This window comes from Artemia sp. Qi Xiang Cuo, chromosome 20 (genome assembly GCF_049724085.1).
Source record: "Artemia sp. Qi Xiang Cuo chromosome 20, ASM4972408v1, whole genome shotgun sequence".
Classification (NCBI taxonomy): domain Eukaryota; kingdom Metazoa; phylum Arthropoda; class Branchiopoda; order Anostraca; family Artemiidae; genus Artemia; species Artemia sp. Qi Xiang Cuo.
Genome location: NC_142813.1, coordinates 15,220,943 through 15,234,227, shown reverse-complemented (window position 1 = coordinate 15,234,227; position 13,285 = coordinate 15,220,943). Strand labels below are relative to the sequence as shown.

The 13,285-nt window shown below is 34.8% G+C and overlaps 1 protein-coding gene across 1 annotated transcript in view; it reads right to left on the bottom strand.

Annotated features, from left to right (window-relative positions):
• Positions 1 to 13,285, bottom strand: part of LOC148939909 (sorting nexin-13-like) — a 131,119-nt gene that overhangs the window by 75,431 nt on the left and 42,403 nt on the right. The window contains exons 9-12 of the mRNA XM_089106031.1: positions 13,158 to 13,280; positions 10,930 to 11,065; positions 6,424 to 6,606; positions 4,155 to 4,297 (exon numbers count right to left, since the gene is read on the bottom strand). Of these exons, the coding sequence (XP_088962157.1) occupies positions 4,155 to 4,297; positions 6,424 to 6,606; positions 10,930 to 11,065; positions 13,158 to 13,280 (585 nt within the window). The remainder of the gene's footprint in view (positions 1 to 4,154; positions 4,298 to 6,423; positions 6,607 to 10,929; positions 11,066 to 13,157; positions 13,281 to 13,285) is intronic.

Here is a 13,285-nt window from a genome sequence, read left to right as displayed (position 1 = left end):
AGAAAGTTTCTTATAGGCAGTGGGACAAGAACTAGGAATATCTTAATAATATAAATTATAAAAACTTTTCTCAGTTGTTCAGGTTTTTTTTTAAGATTCTTAAGAACAAAATTTTGAGAACGCTCTTATTATAATTAATTCCCCCTTCAACTTCGCTGGGAGCAGGGATACGCTCAATTAATCAAGTAATTGTATGATTACAATTAATTCTGGCTTACTCAATTAAATTGTAATCCAAACGTAACCGATTTTCCACGATAAAAAGTAATTATAATAGAATAGCGATTGTCTATTTTTTAACGAATGTATCAAATACGCCAAAATGAAAAAAAAACTAACCAGAAGATAAGACGGAAAGGTATTCCCAGGGGTATTGCAGAATTCATATTACGAAGATAAAACGCTGGTTAACCCCGTTAGGCGTGTAAGTTAATGGCAAGAGGTCAGATGAAAATTAGTCCTTTGGCGACTGTGTGGGACCAGTAATACACAAGAATAAAATGAAGGCTCCATCCAAGGAGTATAAATATTTTGTCCTTCTAGAAAATATCCTTAGCTTATCAAATGGATGTAACTTGCTAGATGGTCACATCTGTTTCCCACAGAGTACATGCTTCCGTGTTGGATGTCCTTCCAATTTAACACGTTTTCAGTACATCTATGTTATTAAATAGTATAAAATAAGCTTTTTTAAAATGAGGTTAACGCTTATTATGAGAAGAAATTACCTTAAACTTTTGAGGCGGTCAACCATTACAATTCTAAAGCCTTAAAACTTTTTTAGGGCAACAAGAATAGCTGGTACTGGCCAGTACTTTATTTACCAATTGCCATTCAAAACATTTGGAATTATGATTTTGCTATTGCCACGAATAATTAAGCATAGTCAATGTTGGGGTTCCACCCCTGTTTCTTTTATTTTTAGATAAATGATCTATTTTCCTTTCTGTAATTATATTTGCCTACAAGATAATAAGTTGAACTCTGGTTGCTAAGCTAGATTCTTTCGTAATAAGTAAGCTTTGAACTTAAATGCTAATTTGGTCTTCCAGGTCTGGGCCATTGAAAGATAAAATTACGAAAAAGTTGAATGGATTTTGGATGGACATTGAGAGGATTGACTAGGGCCAAGCGAAGGTCCACCTCTATGCAAGGTTTGTTGTACAGAACGAATATTATTTTTGAGTTAGTCTAAATTGAGACCCCTTTGGGGAAGTCTATTGTTTTTCAGAGTTGTTATATATGTGTGACCTTTTGAAAGATTACAAGTAAGCTATTCTCTACAACTGTGTAAACTATTTTTTCCAGGAGCACAGACAGAGTAGGAAAAGATATACGAGATACCCTAATTATTATATCGACAGGGGGGTCCGTTTACCTTTCGAGGAGACAGCTAGAAATTTTAGTGGTCGCCCGAGTTGGATGCACCCTTGGCCTTAGAATTTGGTCATTTGACCGTTTGATCACGTTATCATACCCTGGGAAGGGTATTTTATAAATTGGGTATTAAAAAACCCTATATTTACAGAACCGTTGCGGTAAGCGCGGGCATCCCATTACAATATTTGGCGCCACCAGGGGCTTTACCCTCCAGTAGGTGGTGTAGCACCATTTTCGCACCAATAAGTGGTGACACCCGTACCTTGCCACATGAATACTGGTGCCAGCGGTGGCTACCAACCCAAATACTGGTGGCAGTAGTGGCTTATCAGTATAATAGTCAATCTTAAGAATGTGTAATAAGATAATTTTGATTTCTTCTTAGAAAAATAAATGAAAAAGAATTTTTTATCATTCGACAATTTTCAAACCACAAAAATTTTTCATTTAATAATGCAAACTATTGCTGAAAGATAGGTCAAACATTAGAAATAGGAGTGATATACCTCCTGAAAATAATCGTATGCCACACCCCCCCAAAAAATCCTCATTTTTTGAGTATCAAGTGACCAAACCCATATTTTCCAATGACGGAATCCTATAATATGTGAGTGAAAAGCCATCTGACATGAACATGAACCTATTGGCTTACTGGGAAGCAAACATGAACATCTTAACAAATCTGACATTTTTAGAGAGAAAGTACTTGAGCGTTCCGGTGGCCGTTGAGAGTGTTTTGTCAGATTTTGGTTCTGTTGAGTAAAACATTTAAAGCAAAGAAAATGTCAAATCTTATGCCTTTGAAGTTCAATTTTTTTGCTTGTTTGGTACATTTATTATTGTATTTTATCACTTTAATTAAAATATAATTGCAATCGAACTGAAAATCGTCATAATTCCATTGCTATTGCTTGAAAAAACTACCAGAAACTGAATTGTATTTGCTTGAAAATGACAAGTTTAATTGCTTAATTGACCATTTCGAGTAACCTTTGAATTGCGCATCCTTATCTGGGAGAGGTAGGCCCCCCTCCTGATTCTCACCACGACTGCTTTTTTCCTCACATAATTATTGACAATAAGATTGATTGCGTAAAATGTATACTCCAACCCTGATCATTTAGAATTTTAATATCTAAAAAGGTTGATTCTTGGTCAAGGCTGTTCGACGCCATAAATGACCCCCCTATTTCATCCATTATAATCTGTTTTAGTTTGTGGCGAAACTATTCATGATTGATTGGGCGGTTTTGCCATAACTTGTAGAGATTTGATACATGTAGAGATATGTAGAGATCCAAATAAACGACAGAAAAATGAAAGGCGACACCTACTTTCCCAGAACTCTTAGAAAAACCATTTAACTTATACCCGTTTTGTGCCGGAGATAGAGATATTCAGATTTATTGAAACTTGCATCATTATAAAGCGTAGATTTTGTTTTTTGATTGAACGAAACAGAATTTACATTTTATTTACATTGAATTTATTTACATTGAATTTATTAAATAAATAAGAATTTATTAAATAAATTCTTAATTTAATAAAGACTTAATTTAATAAATTCTTAATTTAATTAAGAATTAAAATAAATTCTTAATTTAATAAATTCTTAATTAATTTAAAATTCTTAATTTAATTTAATTAATTTAATACTCTTAATTTAATAAATAATAAATTCTTATTAAATAAATTCTTAATTCTTAATTTAATAAAGAATTTATTAAATAAATAAGAATTTATTAAGAAAGAATTTATTAAATAAATAAATTTATTTAAGTAAATAAATTTATTTACATTTATTTACATTGAATTTACATTTTAGAGTCAAGAAAGGACAGTCCCGAAAAATATTCTAGTATACCTTCTAGTATACCTTCTATTCTATTCTAGTATACCTTCTTGGAAAACATTAAAATCATCTCAAAAGAAGAATCCTTGATTAATTTGACAGCTTTGGAAGTTTCCAGTTGTTCTAACCGCCTTGACCGAAATCTTTCAATTGAAAGAATTGAAATATGGATAGTATTTATGCTGTATGTGCATTGAATAGCTTTTAAAGCACTTTGAGTCCGCTATTAAGGTACACCCGTTCGAAAATTGGAAACGTCATCCTGGAGGCCAGAAGAAAGATTCGTGGTCAGTGACGAAAAATGACGTGGGAGGCTTCCGCCTCTTTGGTCGCCTCTGGGACAGTGATTGGCTGTACAATGTCGTAGCCGTTGCATATGACGTGCCTAGTTCCCGTCAAAAGTGAGTAAGTAAGTACATTGAATAGACAGGGTTTTACTTAACAATTAGAAAGAGATTATACGTTTTCTTTCTTTTAAACTGGAGCCACGTTAGCTGTTCAAACTGCTGACAATTTAGCATCCCTTATCAAGGTCACATCCAAAGGAGGTTAGGGGTTTGGACCCCCCCCCCCGAAATATTTGTCCGACTCGTAAAAACCTAACAAATATGAATATAAGTAATTTTTTGATACGATTTCTAATGTTTTTTTTGTAACCCTCCCCCCCAAAAAAAAATTCTTTTGAACCCCTCCCCCCCCAAAAAAAAAAAACTGGAAATGATCCTGTACCCTTTCAATTATTACCAGAATATATTTGGAAGCTACGCGTGGTGCTGGGAAAATTTGCTAAAGGGCCGTTTGTCTTTGAGATTGTCATTCGGCGCCAAGACTCACAGAATGACATTTATGGTATCGAATATCCTTAAATATATTTCAATCAGAAAGAAAGACTTGTATACAAGGTGATAAAAAATTAAATTACCTGTTCATTAATTCGACCGTAAAAATCATAAAAATCAGAGTAGCGTCGAAAAACTTCCCACTTTTCAATCTCTTTTTCTTGGTAGAGTTTGGTGACGAGTATTACATATGACGCATGAGAGCTGAGTCCTCCTTTCACTAGAGCTGAAAAAAAAATATTTAGAAAATATTGACACTAAACACAGGAAACAATTCGATTCCCATTTCTTCATTTCTTCAAACTGTAAGAAAACACCCAATTCGAAAAAACATACTTTTTGTTAAAGCTAGAATATCGGTAAAATTTACTGATATTAAATGTCAGCAAAAATTATTATTTAAAATAACAAGACCGTACACTGTTTGCAGAATTAATGTTTTAATGTTTGCAGAATTAATAGTTTTCTTTCATTAATTGAATTTTTAAGTGATTAAATTAATTTTTTTTATATTTTTAAATTTATTAATTTCATTTAACTTATTTAGCGTAAATGATTTATTTTCAAACTAATAGGAACAGGGAAAATGAAACGTACATCAAATTAAACAAAAAGAGATACGTAGGCGAAATTACATAAAAATAAGCTAAATCATAAAGCACCGAACAACCTAAGAGGATCCTGCTTTCCTTTGAAGGAATAATTATCTTTGGGAATCAACAAAATGTTGATGTTTGAACAGTTATAGAAGAAAAGCATTGTCAATTTTCCCTATTTAGTTATGATTAATTACTTTCACAGTTTAACGTGGAAACACAGACAAAAATGTACTACCCTAAAAACTTCATAATCTTGAAACAACCAAAAGGAAAATTTTGAAACCGTGGGTTCAAGCGGGTTTTCAACAATGATTTCGTATGGAAGGAATTGATTCAAAAACTTCGGAAGGGCTGATTCGATTAGAAATTGAAAATTCTAGTGGTCTTTTTAAGAGACAGAAGTGATTGGAAGGCAGGTACCCTCTACCACACGCCCTTCTTTTTCCAAAAGACATCCGACCAAAATTTGGAGATACCCATTTTGTTCAGAGTACTTGAAAGGTTCAATAGCCGTACCTTTGGGGATAATACCCTCCCCCTTCCAGAGCCTTCAGGGCAATTGATGTAAGTTATGCAATTCGCCCATTTTTTATATATAGCATTTATGATCGGGAAAGGGGGCCATGTTTGATCTTTGCTGTCCGAAAATGACAAAAGCATGCAGGTCAACCTTTCAATCAAAACACATTATGTCTATGCTGTTTTTCAAAAGAGTATAATTCATGAATGGGTATTAAGTTGGAACTTTCAGTGGATAATGAGGGGGATGATCAATTGACTAAAATGAAATATGTGCACGTTACTACTACTACTACTTCTATTGCGACTGCTACTATGGCTAAGTGTATTAAGGTGAAAAGTTCAGGGTATGTTGAGGCTGAAGTTGAACTAAATAAAAACCGCACTATGTGCAAACAGGGGTCAAAAGGGTCTATCAGCAATATCTTACGAACGGCTTAGAGTATTAAGTTGAAACTTTCAGGGCCTAACGAGGGCAATGTTCAGGTGACCAAAAGGCAATGTGTAGATACTACTACTGCTACTACTGTTACTGCTACTGCTATTACTGCTACTACGACTATTACTACAACTAAGGCTAAGGATATGGAGGTGAAAATTACAGGGAATATTGAGGGAGAATTTGAGCTAAATCGAATGTACATGCAAGTTGTCAAAAGGGCGTATCCGCAATGTCTTACGAATGAATTAGAATATTAAGTTGGAGCTTACAGGACATGCTGTGGGGGATGTCCAATTAACCAAACAGCAATATTTGCAAGTGCTTCTTAATTGTAGATCTTGACATAATTTTAACTAATGGCAAATAAAGCCAATCTATGCAAAAAAGATTTTTAGTGAAGTTGCATCTTACGCTTAAACATGCATCTTATGCACAGTTGCAGCGAAGCTGCAACTGTGCAAAATAGAACACATATAGAAATTGCAAATGGATTTACTTAAATGCCAAAAGATGGATATAAACTTTCAACATACATTATTCTAACACAACGCCTATTACACAGCAAGATTTAGAAACAATTATAATGTTTATTAATTTGTTAAATCTTTAGTTAATTGCTTTAGTTAGTATGATTCGCTTTTCACTGGCTGTGAATATCTCGTTTTTTCCCTGTCCTACATTTTCTCGTATTCTCGTGCTTAGCCAACATAATCTCAGAACTTTGCCTCTCATAAGTTGAGAATTGGACGTCGAGAAGGACACGCATTCCGTAATCCCGTTCTGCTAACATACCTTTTTGAATAATTTCTGCTTTGATGACACAATCATTCGGTCTCACAACGACATGCGGTGTTGGCTCTTCTGGTCCTGCAACATCTACTTCAAGCTTGGTCCCTCTTCTTACAGGGTATTCATTGGCACCATTTTGATTCACTTCAACCAATTCAGAGTCAGATGCAGAGTTGTTACCTTCACCTATAGAGAAAAGGGGGTACCACCAGACACAGTTTAAAGTAGGATACTTAATAAAGAGTAATATAAAATTAGTAGAATAAAATAACTAATCTTAATTAACAATGGCAAACGGCTTGATAAAAATGCTCACCACCCAAATTTCAGGGTTCTTCATGTTGTTTTGTCCTTTGTTAGGGGGCAAGAGGGTACACTTTTTCCCTGGCGCAGGACCTGTCGGGCCGCCACTTATGCAATATATCGCATTTGTCATGAAAGATAGGCCAACTTCCGTTATTCAAGGGCAGGAGGGTAAAAATTTGACCGGTCCCTTGGACGCTAGAAAACGTACCTACACCACTGTTAACAACTTTGTCTTTTTGTTACAAACAATTAGATTGTAAAATTAACGATGTGATTAAACTATTCCAAGGCCAATTTAGCCATGTACACAAAATAAACAGAGGACACAATTCAAAATAAAGACTTACTGCTGGTGTTAGTTAAGGAGAAAATATCCAGGATTTTTTTCTCTCTGTGCTTTTGTACTTGAGCATTGATAATCTCTTAAGTTTTATGTTCTATGCACAAGTTCTTGGTATATTATTTTTCTTCAGTCCTGTGCAAACCCGTATCGGGGGGAGGGGGTGTTTCAGAGTTTGAACCACCCCGCAAAATTTTTATCCGACTCGTAAAAACGTAGCAAAAATGCACATATCGAATATTAGATGCATTAAAATAAAAATTGTACCCCCCCGCCGTCCGAAAAAAAAATCGTGGATACGCCCTTAGTCCTGTGGTTTGAATCTTTCACCTTGAGAAGACATTTAATTCATCATACAATAAGCACGATTCTGCGTTACCAATCTCCGGGATTACATTTTTTCCATACTTTGCGCTTATTTTTGTAGATTAAAAACTATATTAAAAGGGCATAAAAAGCAAAAGAAATAGGAATATACTTCCATTTTTTATACAAGTTTAGAGCATTCTCTATGAAAGAACTTAAGTCACATTATAATTTTGGCCCAGTTATTGGATGGGTCTGAAACTATTGTATCAAGTGATACAAGTATCCTTCCTTTTCGGTACAAGTTACATCTGTAGGCTTGTCGCAAAATCTAGGGAACGTAGACCTTAAATTTTACTACGAACTTGGCTAAATTTGCTTTGAAAAATGTACAACTTCTCAAAAAAATCTGTTCAACAAAAATTTTGCACTAAAAAACAATGCGACAAAAACTTTTGATAATAAAGTCAAGAATTAATGAATTGCTCCGATGCTTAAACGTTAAAATTTTTTACAAACTGGTCTTTTGCCTTTTAAGTGTCAAATTCGCTTCTCAAAGTTTCAGATATGAAAAAAATCACTGACATTGTAATTATAAATCTTGATTTTCGCTTTGAATCTCTTAATCAGATTGTTGCTCAGATTTTCGATTCGACAATATTACTACAAATCAAGGTTATCAAATAACTCTACCAGAATAGATATAAATATTCAAAAATGCAGATCAAGTTGCGCCCCCAAGCAATTCTATGAGCTATATGCTTAAAAGAAAGGATCAAATTATTTAACTAAAGGCTAGATTGCTTTCACCCTATTTCTGATAACTGAATTTTCGAAAAAATTCTCAAGAAAACCTACAAAACCTTACTTTCCTGAATAATTTAAACACCATAATTGGAAAAGGAGCTACTTGATAAAATTCCATTTTTTCGAAAAAAATATTAGTAAGGTTATCCTAGCAAGGTACCCAGTAACCCTACTAAGATAATAACTTGCTCTAACTATCTTTCACTTAGAAAATGACAACACTTTTTTATCCTAATTTATTTTCCTATTTACAAGGGTGAGTGAAATAAGTGATTTTGATCCTGAAGCAGATCAGTTATGAGGAGTAATCTAGTGGAATGTTCATAGCTGGAATGATGAACATAGGTATCCAAATACCCCAGATAATCAATCTAGATGAATGATAATAATTGGAATATTGAACACAGATATCCGAATATGTCAGATAACTAACCTTCTGGATCTGAACACACACGAAATTAATACTGGTATATTATCACTTAAAGTTTTTGCTGGAATGTACCTTAAATGAGGCCGTTTTTAGCTTTAATAGCGCTGTTTACCCATTTTTTAGATTAAAAGATTTAATTTTTCGAAACGAATGTAAGTGAACTGTCTGAATGTCCATTATGTCCCGTTTGAATGTTCATCTGCTTCAGTAGACTTCAATACTTTGCAACAACAAGGAAAGGGCTCAAAAATAGAAAAAGGTTTTTTGGATGTTATTAATCACCATTCAGTCAAGAAGACGATCTATTAGATCTTCGATAGTCCACACCGCTATAGAACTTATATAGTATAATCATCCCCTATCTCAACCATTATCCAAAGCCGAACAGAGAAGCACCTGCTCCGGGAGAAAATATAAACAAGTAGAAACATAAGCGACATTAGAGTTTTTCATGGGTAGGCATGCGTGCGTCAAAGGTAAAAGATAACATTGGTTTAAGAATGCAAAGAAAAACAAAGAATGAATTTATAAGGATAATCAAGTTAAAAATAAGTTTTATTTGAACAACGCAATAACGTAATGACATTTTATTAGGAAATTTGGCGCTTCGCATTGATATTTCAGTTCCAAAGTTTTATCAATTTTTTCTCAAAGGGAAATAACGTGGTGGGCATGAATGTAGACTTGCAGCTAAATTAAACATAGTCACTTCCTTTTTTCACATTTGTTTATTGATATTGGTTAGACTTCTATTGTCTGTAGTACTGAGGAGCTCATTAAGGAGATAATCAAACAAGCTTTTAAAAATATTGCCTCTTCGTTTAAAAAAGGAGATAATCAAATTTTTAAACTACTAAAACATAATAAAATTCTGTTAGCTACCGCTCAAAGCCTAAGCAAGGACAATTTTCTTAGAAAGTGAAGATAATTATGCCAAGACAGCTAAAACGAGAAGCAAATGCAAAGAATCAAAAAAAAAAAGAAAAAAAAAACTCAACTCCGTCCCATTCTCCAAAAAAGAAAATCTTAGAAATGCGCATGACTAAAATCATTTGTTGTGGCGTCTGCAAAAGTCTTTTGCTATGTCATATTAAAGCTTAATCATTAAGCTACAGCGAATTATGCGACCAAAGCCTTTGGCGGACCTAGTGAGGGGCCATACCCCCTCCCTCTGGCTCCAAACATGCCGTGGATAAAAAGAGTTTGATTAGCAACTGACAATAAACTTGGTAACTAGAATGATAAATAATTTTAAATAATCTTAACACAGTTCTGAAAGAATCCAAGTTTTATACCAAATTTGCACGTAACCCAAAACTGGAAAGATAATGAAGAGAATCGTGAGAGTTAACTTAATAAATCATTAAAAAGTGCTCTCTGATGAGAAGTTTTACGTAATTTTCAAGTTCGTGGCAGAATATTTACAACATTAGTAACAACTAGCATTACTTTACATTCTTCTTTTATTACAAATAAAATTCTTTTGATGTCCTTCAATTTTCTGAAACTCACTTTGGATTTCACGAAAAACACTTCCTAACAGACGTTTGGAATTTTCTTGGATAGGGCTATTCAACCAGTCATTAAAAGAAAAAAAGATCCTACATCAAGTTCCTAAGGACATTTTTATGGCCCCAAAAAAGAGCATAAAAGAGGGAAAATTCAAGGGAATATTTTTCCTTACCGACAAGGAAAACGTTTAGACGCTTCATGGCGCAAGATTACTATCTACAAACACAGATTAGTTTGGAAAATAATGAATACTCTGTGTTAAGCTTATGCATGTGAACATGTATTGTACAACATTTTCTCGCCCAGTCTGACGATTCCTACCACCACGTTTATCCCAATAACACTATGTATGACAGTCCGGCTCGATTAATGTTTCATCGTTGATTAGAAGTTAGAACTGGACAATTATGCAGTTTCTGAAATTTAATACCCCCCGTCCATTTTAGAAATTCTGTATAGGCCACTCAGTTAAGTCATACCTGTGAGATGGAACAGTAGCGAACCACTTCGCCGGCTCACTCAATTTCTTTCTGCTTTCGCGATCACGAATAATATAAATATACACTGAATTGTTGATGGGCAAGGAAATGGGCGGAGCTTTTATACGCGCCAAGACTGTAGTAGCCAAATATTATTGAGTTGTGATTATACTGTCTAAATTTATATACAGTGGTCCACGCCAACCACAATATATGTTCTAGAACTCAGTCCAAAGAGCAGATAGGACCTTCATCATGATTCATTAGGAGAACAATATAAACTGTTAGGAACAAAATACAATATGAGAACGACTAAGATATAATTTTACCTAATGAAAGATTATCCCATGAGGTAGTATCATCACTCTCCTGAGCAGAATCTTTGTAGTGCAGCAAATCTAGCTCAGCTAGGAGTTTAATATAGCTTGTATCTCGTTTGAATGATGGAAGAAAACGGTCTTCTTTCTACAAAATACGAAATTATCATATAAATAAGTCATTTCAGATAGGATATCTAGATATACAGACAAACCGTTCAGTGGTTAGTTTGACCAATCCATCAAAAAAGAGAAAGCAAAGAAGACAAAAAAGGAAAAACACATTCATTCTTGGTTTCCATAATTTGATTCTGGAAGATTTTCAGAATTCGTTAGCGTTTGCTTACACCTTAGACCAAACATGTATGAAGTTGTAGGAGTGCAAACTTGTTGTTGGATCATCGGTATTTTCATTAGCGACATCCGGCAATATCATTAGTAAAGTAAAAATTAACAAGAAAACTCGATAATTAATATGATTAATAAGCGACCTAACGGGACTAAAAATGAAATCTCTCAGTGATAATTATTCCACTTGTTTTGTTTTGAACAATTATTTTTAAGTCAAAATCTAGTGTGTGCCAAAGCAGGTTAAGCAGACTAGTTCAGTTTAAGGTAGTGGGCTTACTAGAGACGAATTTCAGCCTTCTTTACCCTACTTTACAGTAGTGACATCTATAAGGGGGGTCTGCCCCCAGATTTTGACAAATACACTTTTTGGGGTGTTTCCATTGAAATATGCCTTTTTAGGTATTTCTACTGAAAAAAAGAGAAAAACTTGCCTTCCCCCAAGATGTTGAAAAAATATATTTTGGCCGCTCCTCAAAAATTTCCGTGAGTCGACACCGCTACCCTATATTTTAAAGTACCAGGTAAGACAAGTATGAAGCAGTTTAGGGTAGGCTAGAAAAGGAAAAAAAAAATCGTCAATGACTTGATGGCGTTTGTGATGTTTCTTTTTAAAACTAGCGCCAATTTCCACTTAAGTTTCCCATATTCTTTGCATTACTACTACTACTGCTAACAACAGCTACTGCAGCAACAAGCCATCCGAAGCCAACATAGCTAAGCACGCTTCTCCTCTATCCCATTCTATTCAAAGCCACTCTTTTTACACCCTCCCCAGAAGTTCCCATTCCCTTAGATCTTTCCTTCCTCTCACCTATTCGGGTGGGAGGTGGACATCCTCCCACCCTATTCGGACACGACCTGCTTGTCGTTTGGCCCTAAATGGTTGGCCGACAGGAAAGATCTTTGACAATCTGTCATCCTTCATCCGCAGAACGTGTTGTAGCCATCTCAACTTTCGTGACATCATAGCCCTAGAAAGCCCTAAAAAGATTGAACCACATTTTTCACATCGGTAACTGTTCGAGATACGGTCAGTCAGTCGGGTACCCAAAGCAATCTGTAGGCAATTTCTTTGGAAAATGAGAATAAAACCATTAATACTGAAGGGAGAGTTTGGTTTGATCTGTTTCTGGTATGTTGTGCAATTATTTATTTTAGTATAGATAGCATTATTTGTGATTGCGCTATTACATTTTGGTAATTATTGTTGTTTTCACTTTGTCTCATAAGCTCAGTTTTTTTGTGTGTCAAAATTACTTCAGGTGTTTTGCCCCTTTTTCGTAGTTCTATACTATTCCACCTTACTGTAAGAAATTTTGTTAATCCAGCTTGACAAAATCAATTTTTCGACAGAAAAAGTGATCATGAAATCATGATTTCAACCAATACATATTTCCCGATTTGTGCTTATTTTCAATCAAAGTTCTATCCTACTTTATAGGGCTGTAAGAAAAGGAGGGTTGAGATAGCAAGGATGATGGATCGATTGCAGATAGCACTCTTTGGCAATCCATCTACGACCAAACGAAAAGCAGGTCATATCCGAATGGAATAGGAAGAGACTTTAGGGAAAGCTCAAAGGACATTGGTACTTTATGGGAGGAGAGTGAAGCTATGAATAAATTAAGGTAAAGGAGGTGCGTGCGCAGCTGTGGTGGCGTCAAGCGGCTTAGTGCTGCTGTGAGTTGTTAGTTGCAGTAGAAGTAATGACAAAAATGCTACGTAATTTATGTTCCTTTGAAGTTTGACTTCACTGTGTGTTTTACTCGTCTAGTTTTCTTCAAGCATAGTAATTTTAACTCGTTCTAGGTCTTGAATTTACTCTGGACTAACAAAGGAAAAGTTGGGTTTTTCAAATTTATTAATAAGGAAAAAGGCATGAAACTCACATTAAGTTTTTCTTTCACAGCGATTTCTGCATCTAGAAACCAACTTGGCGAAAGGATCTCCAGCTTTATTCGATTCTGAATCTTTCGGTATATTGACTCGTCAAGTCGGAGACGGGGTGCAGCCTAAA